The sequence below is a fragment of the Gossypium arboreum genome, chromosome 13 (assembly GCF_025698485.1).
Source record: "Gossypium arboreum isolate Shixiya-1 chromosome 13, ASM2569848v2, whole genome shotgun sequence".
Classification (NCBI taxonomy): Eukaryota; Viridiplantae; Streptophyta; class Magnoliopsida; order Malvales; family Malvaceae; genus Gossypium; species Gossypium arboreum.
Window position 1 is genome coordinate 112,584,090 of NC_069082.1, and position 17,911 is coordinate 112,602,000.

At 33.9% G+C, this 17,911-nt stretch overlaps 3 protein-coding genes across 5 annotated transcripts; 2 read left to right on the top strand and 1 right to left on the bottom strand.

Annotated features, from left to right (window-relative positions):
* Positions 1-1,755: 1,755 nt before the first annotated feature.
* On the top strand, positions 1,756-5,616 carry LOC108464085 (cytochrome c-type biogenesis ccda-like chloroplastic protein 2). The gene is made up of 12 exons (XM_017764175.2): positions 1,756-2,032; positions 2,116-2,214; positions 2,357-2,412; positions 2,709-2,839; positions 2,931-3,016; positions 3,138-3,169; positions 3,872-4,033; positions 4,497-4,569; positions 4,673-4,773; positions 4,885-4,977; positions 5,191-5,237; positions 5,391-5,616. The coding sequence occupies exons 1-12, from the start codon at positions 1,942-1,944 to the stop codon at positions 5,464-5,466; spliced, it is 1,047 nt and encodes a 348-aa protein (XP_017619664.1). The 5' UTR covers positions 1,756-1,941; the 3' UTR covers positions 5,467-5,616.
* Positions 5,617-5,977: 361 nt separating this feature from the next.
* LOC108464083 (ADP-ribosylation factor GTPase-activating protein AGD5-like) lies at positions 5,978-10,915 on the bottom strand. 3 transcript variants are annotated; one of them, XM_017764174.2, is made up of 11 exons: positions 10,332-10,915; positions 9,474-9,532; positions 9,210-9,300; positions 8,798-8,852; positions 8,611-8,701; positions 8,281-8,515; positions 7,771-7,951; positions 7,427-7,605; positions 6,776-7,219; positions 6,628-6,680; positions 5,978-6,393 (listed from the first exon to the last, which is right to left on the bottom strand). In XM_017764174.2, the coding sequence occupies exons 1-11, from the start codon at positions 10,380-10,382 to the stop codon at positions 6,234-6,236; spliced, it is 1,599 nt and encodes a 532-aa protein (XP_017619663.1). In that variant the 5' UTR covers positions 10,383-10,915; the 3' UTR covers positions 5,978-6,233. The 3 variants fall into 3 exon arrangements, with proteins under 3 accessions (XP_017619663.1, XP_017619662.1, XP_052879941.1); XM_017764173.2 differs by having other exon boundaries at positions 7,771-7,966; XM_053023981.1 differs by lacking the exon at positions 9,474-9,532 and having other exon boundaries at positions 7,771-7,966.
* A 1,206-nt stretch (positions 10,916-12,121) lies between these two features.
* LOC108462952 (uncharacterized) lies at positions 12,122-13,961 on the top strand. The gene is made up of 4 exons (XM_017762870.2): positions 12,122-12,256; positions 12,720-12,959; positions 13,090-13,158; positions 13,696-13,961. Exons 1-3 carry the CDS (start codon positions 12,182-12,184, stop codon positions 13,144-13,146), a joined length of 372 nt encoding a protein of 123 aa, XP_017618359.1. The 5' UTR covers positions 12,122-12,181; the 3' UTR covers positions 13,147-13,158; positions 13,696-13,961.
* The last annotated feature ends 3,950 nt before the right edge of the window (positions 13,962-17,911 follow it).

Consider the following 17,911-nt stretch of genomic DNA (forward strand, 5'->3'; position numbering starts at 1 on the left):
CGTATACCCAACGTACCAACTTTCGGTTACTTATCTATTCAAACTCAGACTTTTACTTACATCAAAGTATACGAGTCACACATACATAACTCATCATCCACTTAGGATTAAGTTATGTCACACTATGAACATTACAGATGAATAAATTTAAAAACGGGTTCAAAATTTATTCTGCTTGAGTCCAATCCGATGTACTGTTAATCTAGTTAGTCATGTCTATATCTCTATCTTTTGGGAGTCATTCGATGAACTTAATAGATGATATATTAGTCTTTTAATTAGTTTGCTCATTTTCAATTAGACTAAGGACATGTTTAGGTTCGTCTACTATTATAAATTGTCTTTCTGTATTACAATCCAACCATGTAATATTGTTTAGTATTAGTTAAATATTATACAACCAATGAGCTAATATTTGCTTCTATTTTGCTTTACATGCTAAAACTACATTAGACATTATACAAATAATATTAATGTAATTCATGAATAATTTTATTAACCAATTTGCTTGAAAAAACTACAAGTGTACAAACGAATATACTACACTTAGGGCACCATACCCAATAGACTTTTCTCTTGTGTTTGAAGCTTAGATATCTCTCTCTCGAGTCTTAAAGTATTCTTGAATAGTATTTATACCAAGGAACAAGTTTGTGGATGTTTATGGTCATTGGGGATGAAAACTAGCCATTGGAAGCATTAATTTTGGGCTAAAAAAGTGTCACTGCAGTCTAGGTTTCAAGACTTGACAAAATGTCTCGAGACATGGTTGAAAAATAGTCATTATATAACTGTTGACAAGTTATGTCTCGAGACATATATTCAAATATCTTTAAAACTACTAGCCAATGTCTCTAGACATGCAACCCCTAAATTAGAATTTTGCTTCGAAGTTTCACGTATTGAGACATATAGTCGTATGTCTTGAGACTTGCATGCCAAAGTCCCTTAAAAACATTTTAAACACTTATATTAACCCAAAAACATTTAGATAAATTAAAATACATCTAAAAGATGATTTTGTGCATATTGCAAGTCTTTGAAGATGCTTTGAAAATGTTTGATAAAATTTTTAATCATATTTTTACCAAATGACTTAGGAAATATAATACATATAAAATTTATCTTAAATTCTGTTATATCAAAAGCTTGGGACATTAAAGGTAGCACTTTACTTGTAGTAAAATTAACTTCTAGGGTAAAGTACAAAAGTAGTCACTAAATTATGTCTTTAGTTCTATTTTGGTCACCCAACAATTAATTTTTCAATTTAGTCACTCAACTTTTCAAAATCAAATATTTTAATCACTCTCTCATTAGTTGTCGTTAGATGAGTGACAAAAAGCTGATATGGGCCTTTTTTGCTTAATAACCAATTTAGCCATTTAATGTTTATAAAATTTTATTAATTTACTTCTAATTCTAAAAATTTAAAAATCATTTTATGATAAAAAATATAAAATGGTTTAAAAATCTAAAATTATAAAAATAAAAAACATATGTATTGAATTTTTTTTTAAATGTATCAAATGGTTCAAAAAAAAAAGAGTACGAAATAGATTGATGAGTATTAGAGAGAGACGACATAAAACATCCCTATGGGACATGGAATTGACAAATTTGTCTCCTTTGGTTGGTGACCACATTGAAAGTTTTAAAAGTTGGTTGACTCTTGCAGGAGAATTTACCCTTCTTAATATTTTGTCAAAAAAAAATCCAATTAAATTCAGTCAATCGTGCTGGTGAATGCCCATCAATCCAATTAAGCCGTTAACATCAATCAGTTTAACTTACAACTCCACAAAACCGTTTAAAACACGAAACATCATCTTAAATATCTCCTTCTCTCTGTTTGGTTCCCGAGAAAATAAAACCCTCAGCAATTTCAAAATCACCCCCCAAAGTTCTCTCCGCCGCCAAACACAGTCTGTTCTGTTTAAGATGACTTTAGTTCTAAACCATAGCGTCACCTCTTCCTTCTCTAATTTCTTCAAAATCTCAAGCCTTAAAAATCACCCACGAACCTACTATGGTAAGTTACAGATTAATTACTAGTTTAATTTGTTGAAATTATCGAATTTTAAGCTCTATAACTTATTTAGTTTTGTTTTTCAGGTAAATATACTATGGCAATTAATAAACCAACAGGAAGTAAGGATCTTTGCAATGAAATTGAGTCTTTGAAATTTACTTCTCTTGTAAATACTATAGCAGGTAAATCACTGTCTTCTTCCATTAGAAGAAATGCTAATCCTATATTATGATTTTTTTCTAATATTTTATTAAGCTATAAGTTACTTTGAGTTCTGGGTTTTTTTTTTTTCATCTTTTTAGTTTTCATTTCTTTGTTCTTTAGTGGCAAATTTGGTTGCAATTGACTCTGCAAAGGCTTTAAGTGAAGATAATATTTTGGTGAGTTCAATGATTACGTCTATTTGTTATCTTGTCAAGTTCAATTTTCTTCAATCTAGTGTCTTGAAACTTTGTTTATTTTGGATTCTGGTATGTGCCATCATAAATATGTTCAATTTTTTAAATGTATTTTCCAAAGAGACCTTAGAGAGTCATATCCTCGTATTTATCCGTAGGATATTATTTTAAAAAAAATGAGGAATTGAATTAATATGTATCCTTTGATTTTGAGCATGTATCTCAAAGTTATATGTTCGGATAATGTAAGGAACTTGAGTTATTTGCCTTGGAAGTAGGAAGGAGCTGCTTCACTTTACACTTTGGCTGATGGAAGTTCTGGAGATTGGTTTGGAGGTCTACTATATTCAGCTGGCCAACAAGCTAATGAAGCCGTTCAGGGCCAATTATCAGCTCTCAGTTTTACTAGGTTCTTCTCCGTGTTTTTCCCTTTGAATCTGTAGCTCTTTTGTGGTTGATGTTCGGTAACGTGTCATTTTCTTTTTCCCTGGCTTTTGCAGTTTGGCTGTTATTTTTGGGGCTGGTCTTGTAACAAGCCTTTCACCATGTACACTAAGTGTTCTGCCATTAACACTTGGATACATTGGTAAGTAATATGCATACTTTGCCTTAATCTCAATGCATGGTTTAAAATGAATTGATGCGGTTACTTTCTTGTATGTCCCTCTCGATTTTATGCTCTTCTGAGTCTGCTTCAAACCTTCCAGGTGCATTTGGTTCAGGCAAGGGCAGAACTGAGGTGATACTTGCTATGTGATTCATCTTCTTTGCTGCATGCATCTGCTAGATTTCTAGATAGAACCTTTTGTTTTTCATTGAAGCATTGGCAGTTGCAATGAATATTTTTGTAAGTCAATTGTAATTGCAAGCTCCTATCATTAGAAAACAGGGTAAAGCTGTCAATAAAATTTTAGCTTGCAGATGACCTAAAATTTAAAACCAAAAGTTACACATCTTGATCAAAGTTGAGTTTTCAGCAGTACTGATGCAGCCTGTTCCATATTTTCTTTACATTTATTTTCTATGTTGCTCCAACTCTTAATTTTTTTTTTGAAGTGTTCAAATCAGACATTCATGTTTGGAATATATTGAGACATGGTATGGTGATATAACCCTCCAAAAGAGCTAAGAAAAATTTTAAAAATACCCGTGTCGGGGACATACCATGTCTATGCAGCTAAGTCCTATGTTGCTTCGACCCTTCATTTCTCTTGAAACTCCCATGTCCAATACATTATCCAAACACATGGAAAATTTTAAAGAAATGGAAAACAGATACCCGTATCCAACACTCACCTTTAAGTTTTACCAATATAGGCTAAATCTGATTGAAGCATACACGGGTCCTCCCTTTCTTGTACATGAGATACAGAATCACAAACACAATCATGGAAGTAATAAGTGTTTATTCTCAAATGACTCTGGGTTCTATTTCTGTCAGGTAATTGTAAATTCAATGGCTTTCTCACTAGGATTAGCGACTACATTAGCACTCCTGGGTATAGGAGCCTCCTTTGCTGGGAAGGCATATGGACAGATAGGGCAAGGGTTGCCACTGGCTGCTTCTGGTTTGGCTGTTATCATGGGTCTTAATCTACTTGAGGTATTGAATCAAACTACTAATGTTGTTATTTGGTTTATGCAGTTTTTCCCGGGTTAAATGTTTTGTTGATGGTAATTTGTCATCAATCATATAGTTTCTCTTGTTCATATGATTAGAATTATTACACTTTGCCTTTGAAGTTCATATTTTGTATCAGTGTGTATGAAACTCCTATATTCCTGTTCCTCATATTGTCATTTGTGCTCGTGTCTGTGTCTTTTAGATGTTTTTCCATTCCATCTAGTTCTTCGGAAGATCGGAATCAGCTCTTACAAGTTACTTGATGCCTTAAAATTTCTGTCTGGATTAGAAATCTACAACTTTAGATAGCTTCTAATACTATGCAGAACGGCTAACCAGATTAGCAATGTCTTATTCAACCTTGTACGGTTGTACCTGAGTTTCTTCCACTCAGACGTTCCCAATCTAATTCCTGTTCTTCTGCTCCAAACAAAACTTACAGGTCATCGAGTTACAACTTCCCTCTTTCTTTAGCAATTTTGACCCTCGCACTGCAGCTGCCAACTTGCCATCAGGTAAACGACTCAATTATTTTACCCTACTAAAAGAAAATTAATTATATGCATGAACCTGTAAAAGGTTTCAAAGTGTTAATTTTGAACTTGTTTTATATTTTAGGTGTGCAAGCGTATTTAGCTGGGCTTACATTCGCATTAGCTGCCTCACCTTGCAGCACACCAGTGCTGGCCACTTTGCTGGGATACGTAGCCACATCCAAGGTAAACTCGACAATAAAGAGACTACGTAGCTGTTGTTGAGTCTATAGAAGAATGAAATCTCTTTTTATTTGGCATAAATCCAATATGTAATGTGTTACACCTGTACAATAGGATCCAGTAATAGGAGGCAGCTTACTCTTGACATATACAACCGGCTATGTTGCTCCTCTACTTCTTGCCGCTTCTTTTGCTGGAGCATTGCAGGTAGGCATGATGCCATTCATTTTGAAATCAGAGCTGAATCTTGTTGGCTGTTTGTTAAAGGCTAGCATACATCTGTTGCTTGTACTACGGAAAAATCAGTCATAAGTCAAAAATAATTGCAGGCACCTTATCTTACTCCGACTTTTGCTTCTAAAATACTTCCTTCAATTGTTTTTAACTCGAAAATTCAACTTACTATATATGTACTGGCAGAATCTGTTGTCGTTCAGGAAATTCTCAGCATGGATCAACCCGGTGAGGTATGCTCAAAAATGTTCTTGACCACTATTTTTTGTCAAGTAATATTACTCTGCCGTGGTGAAGCATCTACGTCTTATTTCTACTTCATAATTGCTCTTAGATTTGCTGTATATTCGGTGTGACAGACTGTTAATACTTGGTTTCTTTTGCAGTGGTGCGCTTCTACTCGGTGGGGGTGTATATACTTTCTTGGATAGGCTTTTCCCAGCTACTACGATGGCCATGTAAAGGAATGTCATTCTCTGTGATCAAAATAAACACGAGGTAAAATTGAACTACAAACAATTATACATAAATGTTGGATCAACGTTATCAGTATTTCATGTTCTTTCTCTTTTACAGATCATTTGATTTTATAATGAATCTCTCTTTTACAAATATAGGTAATTAGGCATCATTTGATATTTTATATATTGCGGTTTTGATTATGCTAAGAAGCTGTAAGGCTTGATATTGCCATTGAATTGCTTATAAAGCCATAGCATGTTCTAAATAAGTACGAAAAAGGATGGTAATTAGAGGGGTTGGTCTCTTGCAGTAGGAGTCTCAAGTATCAAAAGATCTGTTATATATTTATTTAAAATTTTATCCATATACAAAATAATTATATATATTGTTAGAGCATATCGTGTTGATATCGTGCTGGTAACTTTTTTTTTTTTTAAATAAAAAGATGATTAATGTGAATATCGAAATGCAAAATAATGTTGTCCAAAGAAACTTGTTTGAATGAGAACAATTAAAACAATTCAATCTATACTCGTATATTTATTAAATGCTTGGCAAGCATCTATTCATACAAATAAAGCCATCACTCAGATATGGAGAAATAAAAAGAAAATATAAAAAAATGGGAAAAAAAACTGAAATTGCTACATCTACAAATAGTTTACAATTGTGCCCTGGTAGAGGTAAATTCCCTGTAAAATAACTTTTTGTTTTTTGGTTTAGTATGACAAAAACAGAAGCCAAAATCATCACCTGGCTGTCCCAACTCAGCGTTTCGTAAACATCCCCCGTGTCAATGATGAAAAATCATAATCCTTTCCTGCTTGTGAAGAATTCGTTGATGAAACTGGGGAAGCCGATTGAGGCTTGCTTGCTCCATTAGTTGCAACACCGCTTGCTGGGGTACCTTGCCCCAATGCATAAAAGCTGCAATAAAAAGACATGGCAAAAGTTACGATCATGGAATATGGAGCAAAATCTAAGTGTAAAACTAATGATTCATCAAATAGTTATTTATTAGAACATGTTCATGGCATGGGATTCTCCGAATACAATTATAAACCTACGTGTAATGCATAACCCAGAATTCGTGGCAATGTAGACCAGTATTGCAGGAGAAACTCATCAATAAAACAAAGAATAAAGAGATTAAATATGTACCTGGATGAAGCAACATTGTTTCCTGTTTGTTGAGTCTGGCCTATTTGCATTGTCTAAAGCAGCGTATAAAAAAAAGGGAAAAAAAAATGAGAAACTAGCAAGATATATTTCTTTAAAGAAACTATTGCAACTATAGTAGGAAATCTACCTGCATGAGTTTCTGCAGATCAGCCTGTGCACCAACTGGCATCATCATTCCAGGTATTTGATAACCAATGTTAGGCCAAGCTTGAGTGGGTACACTAGTGCTGGTGGATGGAGGTTGTTGCATATTTCCAGCAGCAGCCGCCATGAGGAGGGACTGTTGATGCGCTAGCAAAGCTAGTTGTTGTTGAGTGGGTAAGCTTGTGGTGGTTGATGGAGGCTGTTGACCGTTTCCAGGAGCAGCTTTAGCTGCAGCAGCCATAAGAAGGGACTGTTGCTGTGCTAACATAGCTAGTTGTTGTTGAGTGGGTATCATGGTGCCATTGGATGGAGACTGTTGAGCATTTCCAGAAGCAGATTTAGCTGCAGCAGCCATGAGAAGGGACTGTTGCTGAGCTAGCGCAGCTAGTTGTTGTTGATGCATTGCAAAAGGCGACGGCATGTTGGACTGAAATTGATTGAACCATAAGATAACAACATAAGACCCCACTAAAGAAAAAGAGAAAAAAATCATGTTCAAAGTTCAAACGCATGACAAGGGGGAAATGTTAAGGAATAATCTGATTAGCTCCAACCAGCAAATGGCGAAGCAGTATAGGCTTCTGTTTTGCACTAACTGTTCCTAAGATGCGAGAAAACAATGTTGAAAACATACATTTTCGAAAAGGCTCATAATATCATCTTTTATGTCTTTTTGTGGCTTCTCTGTGACTTGGTTGGTTGTTATTGGAGGCGAATCATTAAATAACTTCTCAATTCCAGTAGCAGACCGAGTATTCTTCTCACCAGCTTTTGGTGGATCATTTTGGCCAGTTGCAGAAGTGTCTCCAGCAGCTACAAAAATTATCATTTGTCAAAACCAGCAGCAATAATAAAATGATACCACCATAACTTTCAATACCAAGGTGGTTGGCACTTGGTAGAAAGATGTTAACATAATAAAGATAAAAGGTAAGGCAATTCCAATAACCAAAAACTATGGGGAAATTCAGGACATACACTGGAAACCTGCCCAATCATTATCATCAGTGGAAGCTGCCCCAGAACCAGAAGCATTTTCACTTGAAGCATCATCCATGGACATCATGTTGAAGAGGTCCATAGCATACTCAAATTTAGGAGGCGTGACAGGGGGAGGAGTTGTTGCCTCAACTGGTGCCGCAACAACCGTTTCAGGCTCCTGGACAGGTGTAACCTTTTAGATCAGCACAACAGTACAAAAGTAATATACTTGTTAGAACATTAAAGAGAGTAAATTACCAGAAGAAATATGATATAACGAGAAGAAAGAAAGCGAGTTGAACAATATGCAAAACGATATCAAGACCGTAGTTCTAATTCATACTATTTGTTTGCATTCTTTACGCATGGCAATTTTTTTATACTTTCACTCTTAACATTACTAGCTCTTAGCTATTCACATAAAATGCATCAAGAAAAACATGAATGATTGTGGTTTTCTAGACGAGTTAGAAATGAGAGTACATAACCAGCAAAAGAACTTAATACCTGATTAGGTCCCTTAGGAGGAACAGGAAGACTAATTCTTGTTGCAGGAAGGTTTTCTTTTCTGCTAGATGCTTGAATGGTTCTCCTTTCCTCGAATGAATTATCAGAATTACTAACATGCCCATGACCACTTTTTTCTGTGGGTCTCTGCCAATGCGAAGTAGCTCTTTCATCTAACCCTCTAGGTGGTGATTTGGATCTTCTATTTCTAGGAATCCATCTCTTTTCCTCATACCTATAAAAATATACAACAATATTGGAATAGTACAAAAATGCTCTTCACTAAAACTAAATACTACCCAAAAAAAGAGAAGAAGAACCAATGGCTACTTTGCACGGATGAAGTTCTCGATTCCAACTCTATCATAATGAGAGGGCAGCTCAGCTTCCCAGTAACTGTTTGCCTTCTCATTTCCCATCGCTGTATAATAAGACAAGCCATAGTCATATGAGTATGCTCTACTCCATCAATATCAATCAGAATCATACAGTTTCATGACCTAACAAGAAAGCTTACATTGAATAAAAGCAACCTGCTCAGGGAGCCATGTGTCCAGGGTAGCAGATCGAACCTGCAGCAGGAGACAATAAGATGCAAACATGCTCTGGGGAAACATAAAGCTTAGTCTGTTCACTGATTCTACAGAAACAGCCAGTCAGTTCAAAAAGTTAATTCCTAACCTCTCTAATCCTTTATAGTCTAAGATATTATCATAAAAATTATGCCAAGAATATATGTCAAGTGCATTTCTGAGGTACCAAGTTTTGTTTCTAAGAATGTAAGTACACCAATCCAATCACTGGTGACAAACCAAAATGTACATGTGAATTAAGTATAGAAACTGAGACAGTGTCAGCAATTCAATGAGCTTTTCTGAGTCAGGAAGAACTGAAGTATGCATTCCAGACTCCAGAGATAAGAAAATCACCTTTGATATGTGCACCCCGAGACTTCTGTGGATCCCAGAACATTGCATGCATATAAAGACACCTAAATTCACACTAGCCCATCTCGGACCTCTGCAGAGAAATAAGAGACAATTATTAGAACCTGTGATAAAAATGAATGGTATCACGGCCGACTGATGCCCAATACAAAGTATCCCTTTTGTTAAGACAGTGTCTATTTTGGGTACTCCCTTATTTGATATTATGATATCCCAATAATCTTTCTTGATTTTCTTGTTACATACTTGGATTTGCAGTCAGCACATTCCTTATTCTCCGGAATTTTTAGAAGACCTTCCAAAATCTACATATGAGATCAAAAGATAAGAACTTTAATCCAGATAAGATAACAGGCTGACTGATCATCAAATATGCAATAACCAAAACCATCCATTAAATGAGTCTATCATACCATATAGGTTAACATATATGCAAAAGAATTGAAAATACAGGACAATATGTATATATAATATATAATATATACATATACATACACGTACACATATGCATATGCATATACATGCAAAGAATACGGAGGAATTTAGCGCCCTCCAAGATCTAATTTATAGGCCTCTTTGCCACATAGGAAGATTGCATAAAATTGTTCCCGATGTCCAAAGATCAACCTTTGGAAAGTTTTAAAAATACGAACAAATCAATCATATTCAGCAAATTTGACGAAGATATTAGAAAGGAAATGCATAATTAGGCAAAATTGATTTAAGAAAACCCAAGTTCAGATCTGCGAAAACAGCAAAGCATAATATATGATACTATTTAAAATGCAATTTTTTAGTGAAGAAATTCCATTGATCACAATGAATTTACCACCCAACTTGATCTACCTAAACCGATCTTATTCTTATAATAATTTGAATATGATCACCATTTCATTGATAAAAAACAATTTTTTAAATCAGCTCGTACTCGCCATTCGACATTCGATTCGATCAAATCCATTAAACAAATAAATTCAAATCAAATAACCAACAAATTCAGAAGAAATAAAAGAAAAATCAGGTAAAAAGCAACAACGGAAAATGATACAACAAACACAGATCGAACCAATACAAGAAGGTCAAAAATGGTAAAATTAGGATCACCTTTCGGTGTTTCTCATTGAGTTCCTTTGAAACGTGGGCCTTCTCGTTCATGTTTCAAGAAAATTAAAAGGAAAAAGAAAATCTATGGCGCGCGCGCGTGCGTGAGAGAGAGAGAGAGAGAGAGAGAGAGAGGATGGCAATTACGAAGAGTCGAACATAAAGCAGAAAGGGTAATTTCGAAAGAAAGATAAGGTCAATTCGGTCTTTTTCCAGGCCTCTCTTTCTCTCTTTCTTTCCCTCTCTCTCCCCTTCCGGTTTTCTTCCTCCTCGGACTTTTTATGCGATTCAAAAGAAAATGAAAGCAGAATGATAATAAAAAAATTAAATGAAAAAAAAATGGTCTCCGCTCCTTTGACCTTTATTTTAATATTTTATAATATTATCTTATTTATTAATTTCCGGGGAATTTTCGGTTTCGAATTTTCGGGCCCCTATATTTTCTCTTTGGTTTTTCACGCGCGTGCGAGGAGTTGTTGCTTTGGTTGGCGCCGCGGAGTTTTACATTTACGGTTACCTCGTACGTGTGAATACGTTGCCTGCCTTTCCGTTCTTTAATTTCGATTTTTGTTTTTAGTGAGTATTTTTATCTTAGAGATATTTTCGCATATTTAATACGCTTTTATTCAATAATTTTACTATTTTAAGCATGCTTCACGTCTAAAGATAGTTATCCTAGTTTTGTTTTTCTTAAATAAAATATTTGATATATTAATAATAATATTATTTTAATTTCACTAATAATGTATTAAATAATTTTTCTAAATTTATTATTCATAATCTAAATTATTACTTGGATTAGCTAATTCAAAAAATTTAAAAAATTTCTCAAATAGTATCGCATCTCATGATATAATGAAAAAATTTATCTATATAATTAGCATAGACCTTATAATATCTGAATTTATGGTCTAAATAATTTGTAGTTTTAAATATAAAAAATTATATATTTAATTTAAAGAAAAACTTAGGATAAGCTATATCCTTTTTACAATACATAAACTAAGTAAAAGTTAATATATAATATATAAATTTTATAAAAATTGATAAATTATCCAAAAATTTCATAACATAACTTATAAATAATATAATTTTTACCATAAATTTAGGAAACCCTTTTTTCTTATAAATAAGATATGATAAAAAATTATAATATTTTTATGAATAAATATATTATTTTTATAATATATAACATGAATGAATATATAAGTTATATTCATATTTAGCCATAACTTTTATAAATAAATTTATTATAATACTTTTATAACATGTCAAATATTTTAGGTCATAACTTTAAAAAGTTTTTAAGATTTAAATAATAATATTATTTTTGTTATAACTTTATAAAATATACAAATTATTTATATTATGTAATTTTTAGGATTTATAATATAAAATTTGTTTTGTCATAATCATCCAAAACATTAATACATGTTTATGTTTATAATATAATTTGTATAACTTGTATAGGAATAATTTTTAAAATTAAATTTGAGTATAATTACTCATCCTCTTTTTAGAATTGAAAAGGGGTTTTAATTATACTGAATTCGATAGAATCTATCAATTACAATGGTCACTCAAATATATTACGATTGTGTAATTACATCCCACCCAATTAATAAATGATTTTCCAAGCATTACCTTAATAAATTATTAAATTTTAAACAATTTTAAGATATTTAATAAATATTTATTTATTTATCTTTACCACAAAATTAACACTTACAAAAAAAAAATCGGGAATCTGATCGATTTGTTCCCTAAATTCTTTTTGAAAAGATTCCCTAAATTTAAATGATAATTTTTTTTAACCTTGTTATAATTCCACGAAACGCTGCGTTTAATTCAGTATGCGTACGTTATTTCACGGAATAACTCTCCCCACCTCCCCAACGTTGCCTCCTTTCCTTCGTGTGAGAACCTCTGTAAGTTCCCCTTTTTTCTTCCCCTTGTTTTGTAATTTCAACTATGTTTGTATTATAAAATGAAAAGTAATTAAATCCTGCATCCAATTTAGGTCTAATTATTAAGTATTTGGAGACACTTACGTAATAGGGTACTTTTAAAAAAAAAAATTATTGGTTCCGTTTTTCCTCTTTTCTTTCGGAAATATTTTCAATTATCATCGTTATAAGAATGACCCAGAAGAATATTGAGAAATCTAGTTCACATTAAGTAATTATTTTCCATAATTTTCTTGAATTTTGAAGCAAAATGGAATTTTTTTAGTTGCAAAGACTGCAGTCTAGGGATAGGGTTAGAAATTGTAGATTTTGGTTTTGGGACCTTCTTCATTAATCAACTGGTTAAATCCAAGTTCAGAATTGGAAGTATTTGTTATAACCCGAATTTGATTTTTTATACTTGTTGGTGGGTTGGTTTGTTTAGTTCTTGTTCATCATGGAAAGTTTCGAACAAGTAAACGGAAATGGTGGTGTTATTGATCAAACTATGGAGGACGCAGGGGCCACTAATCCCAGAGTTCTGTGGAAGCAAATGGGGTACGAAGAGAAGACCGTGGCTGTTCACGAAGAAATGAAAAGGATGAACCGACTTCCTGCGACTAGTTCTTATGTTACTCACCGCATGCGTGTTCTTAATAAAATTCTTCAACTGTTGTCTATTCAGGTAATCAAATATGTTGGCTTGATTGGTTTTGTGCCGATGCTTGAAAATTATAAAGTTGAGTTTGGAAGTTGCTTGATAGTTTTGTGAAAGAGAGGGATTTGATGATTTATTGCCTTTTTGTTTATACCAGAGAACTGCTTCACAAGAAGAAGAGTTGGAGTTGCTCTTTGCTGGGTTGTCCTTATGAACTGGCACAATGGTAAGCTTTTGAACTCGATATCTACTTCGTCCATAAAGATGGTTTTTGTATTTTCTGTTCTTAGATGATTAGTGTTAGCTTATGTGGAATTGGAGGTGGGACTCGAATAAGCCACTGATTAATCTGCATATGGTAATGCTCATTAAGTGGTAGCTTACGACTAGTTATGATGCATTATAAGATGTAATGACCATTACCCAATGTGGACTGATCAGTAGCTTTTAAAAAGATACGATGCATGATAAGATGTAATGCTAATTACATCTTGTACTGCATCATAACTTGTAAGTTACCAATTAATCTGCATAGGGTAATGCTCATTATTTCTTACAATGATCATAACTTGTTTGTAAGTTACTGCTTAATCCACATAGGATAATGCTCATTACATCTTATAATGCACCATAACTTTTCTAAGCTACCATTAATCCCGCCTGCCACTAGATTAATGAGTTATAGCTAACTAATGCCAATTGTTGTTATATGCATTTTGTTGCTGGAGTAATTGTCTGAAACTGTTAAATGTTTCCTTTGTAGATTGATTAACATCATGGCAAAGCGTTAAATCAAGGATCTTTTTGTGCAGACAACTTTTCCCAAATGTTTTATACCGTGTAAAGTATATCTCTTAGTCTAATGTCTAATCACTGGTGCTTTGCAGATATGTCTTGTAAACCTTCCAATCACATGCTTTTTGGTATGTTTGTTAAGAGAAAAGGCTTTGTCGCCTTGTTTTTGTCAAATAACCTTTTGCATGTGTTACATTCTAAAGATATAAAAAATCTTAGTTACTTCAGAATCAATGTTGAGTCAGGTAGATTTTTAGGTTCTTTATAACTGGATTTTCTTTTCGAGGCTGGGCATGGGCTCAGGTTAAGAAAAGGGTTTCTCCTTGCATTGACTTTGGCTTTTTTCTATGTCATATTAACGCTTTACTTAGGCGGTGAATTCCGCAAAGATCACCTACCATTATTTTCTTTCTGATACAAAAATAAGCAGTTGCAGTTCTTCCAACTTCAATTTGAACCATTTGATGCTTTATAAAGTTACAACTTCTGCAGTCAATGGTAGAGCATTGTTTGGTGATTTGAACTGATGTACTTAAAGAAAGCAGGGAAATGAGATTTTCGAAGCACTGATGAATGCAAAGGGTTCCTTTGGGCAAAGGTTTGGATCTATATTGAGCTGACTTCTTTTTCTTGAAGTACTCAAGTCTGATACTTTTTCGGATATGAATACAAGGATATGATTGTCCAAGGATCATAAAACTGTTACAAGAATTGAACATGCTTGGACGCTCACATGTGAGTCCTAGAAACATAAGTTTGGATGAGTAAATACTGAATATGGTACTTCTAATAGGTGCTTCAAATATGGGGTTGAATGTGAATTAATGGGAGAATTGTTAACACCACTGCATGCAATTGTGTAACAATTGTTCATTGAGGGTTTTAATATCACAAATATTACAATCATGATTCTTAACATCCTTAGCGTGTAAGGTTGGGTTTGAGTGCAAGTAACTCCACTCATCTCCCATTCCCATATTAAAGGGTGGGGCTATTTTTTTTCCTCCGACTTCGATCAATTATTTATATGTGCATGCACGAGTCAAATTTTATTTTATTTATTTCTTTAATGCATAAAAAATTACTAAATATATAATTATTTTAAAATTTTAATTAAAACATATACAAATAGTTGTAAAATTAAAAGAAGACATTTTAAATTATTTAAGATGATGGGTCCAAAAATTTCAGTATGTTATAATTGAATTTGTTAGTCATTTAGTGAAAGAGTATATATAAAACACCTAAATCAAATAACGAAAGCCTTTGGTGTTAAAATAGCCACCGGGGGTGTCTCTTGCAACTGAGTGTTGGTGGTGACAGCTCGATAAGTTATTGGTGGGATCACGCCAATAACCTTTGGCTCGCAGTTTTCTCTCCCTTTTGAGGGAGATTTTTTTTTTTCCTTTTCTTTTTATGTTTTCTGATTCTGGGCTTTTAGCCATCCGACTAATGTTGAATCCAAACTTTGATTTGGGGACGGTTGGTATTATCGTTGTGTGCCTTTGGGCTCTCTTTTCGCCCTTAGGCATTTTTAAAGACCGTACTGTATTGTAATATGTTTGATATTTGGTCACCTCATTATGGGAAAATATGATTGACCCATTTCTTTTAAAAGGACCTGTTAAAAAATAATATCGAGGACCATTTGATAGGTGTAAATATGTTATTCATCATATTCAAGCTTACATTGTTAATAAAAAGAAACTCAAATAAAATTTTTTGAAATTTGCGGACATTTGATGCAGTTAACTGTTACACGTACACTGCTAGAGCTAGTAGTCAAGTCAAGCAAACGAATAAAAAATAAGGGTAAATTACACCAACAGTCACCAAACTTTGGGGTAAATGACAAAACAGTCACCTAGGTTTCATTTCAGTCACTTAACTTTCAAAAAGTAACAAAAAATCCTTTTGCCGTTTTACATCACAGACGTCACAAGAAAGTGACGTGGCGGTGACGAGTCCTAGTGTCAACCTTAAGTCTAGTGGGGTTACATTAACACTTTAATAATAGTACCAAGCACCATTTTAGGGTTTGGAAAAAAAAAAAAGAAGAAGAAGAAGAAGAAGAAGGAAGAGAAGAAGAAGAAGGAGAAGAGGAAAAATGGATATGCCTGAAGTGATTCCGGTGTGCTTTTGTGGAGACCCAGCCAAATTAAGCATGTCTTGGTCTAATGACAACCCAGGTAGGAGGTTTTTTGGGTGTAACAAATTCGGCAATGATTTGAAAACCATGTCGATTTTTCAGTTGGTTTGATCCAAAGATTGACGCCTGCTCAAGAATGGTGTTGTTGGGTCTTCTGAAAAAAATTGAGGACATTAGAGGATGCAAGGAAGAGGGAGAGAAGAACCTGGTTTTTGGTGCTTGTAATTGTTACTATTTTGCTATTTTCAAAACTTTAAAAATCATTTTATGTTAATTGAAAACCAGCTTATGTTTTGTAATTTTGTTGCTGGTAAATTGTTGCTTATGGTGGTATAGATGGCTGTTGTTATACATGGCTAACCATCTCATATTGTTTACAAACACTTGAATGAAATGGAAATTTTTTGTTGATTACAAATTGTGTTGGAATATTTTGTTGCTTAACATGTGTTAAAATGGTCATTGGTATACATAGCTAACCAACTCATGTTGTTGTTTACAAATTGCTTAGCATTTGGTATACATGGTCTTGGTTAGAAAAGATAACAATTGATATACAAATTTAACAGTTGGTATACATGGTCGCTAGTTAAAAAGATAACAGTTGGATAACAAATAGCATGATAAATTGCTCATATATTAAGGCCAATATGCCAAATCGTAAACTGCTTTACAAAAGGAATGAGGGCAAAATATTGCCAAATTTTCCTACAATTCATTACAATTGAGCAGATGTGAATTATAGGAAAATTTACAAAAGATTCAGATGACTATGCCTAAGTTTATCAACAGTAGCAATCATAGGCAAATTTCTCAAAAATTATCCGCCTAAGTTAATAATCGAGAGTGAGCAAATTTACACGCTTTTAAAAGGTTAACAAAATGCGATCTGCTCACATCATCATCAATGGTCCATCATGGATGACTCTTGAGTAGAAGGCATCCATCTAACAGTGGTTGTGGTTGATTTTCTCTTTAATGGGAGCTTTTGTCTTGAGGCAGCTTCTTGATGAGTTGGGGCAGTAGGTAACTGAGTTGGGGCACCTTGTTGAGTTGGGGTACCCTCTTGCTGACTTAGGGTAGCCTCTTGCTGGGTTCAGACACCAACTTGATGTCTTTTAACCTACAAGAATAAAAGAAATGTGAAAAATAAACAAATTCATAGATAAAAGTATATTATAAGTTAAGGCAAATTACTTACTGGAATGTTTTGGCTAACTTCCCCTTTGCAACTCCTCTTATTGTGGCCTATTATTTTGCATTTACTGCACCTCATCTCCACCCCTCTCTTGCTCAACCTTTCTGTTGTTTGTGGTTCATTAGGTTCTTTCCTTCTCACTTTAGTAGGTCTGTTAGGTGGCCTTCTTAGTAGAGGAGGTAGTATTGGTAGCATGTTTGACAAAGAGGCCCATTGTTTAGGACCCCTTATTGGACTTACAAAGTTGGAGTAAATTTGAATCTGAGTTTGCTTGGTGTGCCAGGTTTGTACATAGGTTACTGGGAACTCATTTTTTACATGAATGACAGCTAATGCATGCATGCAAGGGATGCTAGTGAGATCCCAATTCCTGCAGGAGCAGGAATTCTGAACTAAGTCCACCACATGCTGGCTGCTTGGACCACATTCAACCTGATACTTGTCCCCACCAGCATGTGATGGAACACACCTAAAAAACAGTGAGCATGCTTGGTTAAAATATACAATGACACCCCCCTAAAAAAGCAGTCACTACATGCATATTATAAAAAAAACTCATTGCATGCATATTAAAAAATATGCAACACACCAACAATCATTGCATGCATATTAAAAAATAGTCAACAGCTTTCCAACAATCATTGCATGCATATTAAAAAATAGTCAACAACTTTCCAATAATCATTGCATACATATTAAAAAAAGTCAATAGCTTTCCAACAATCACTGCATGTGATCAGCAACATTAAGTCAGAATATAGGCATTAGAAAGAATCTTTACCTTAATGAATCTTTTATATTTACATCCAGCTTTTTCTTGATCTTTGGACACAAAGT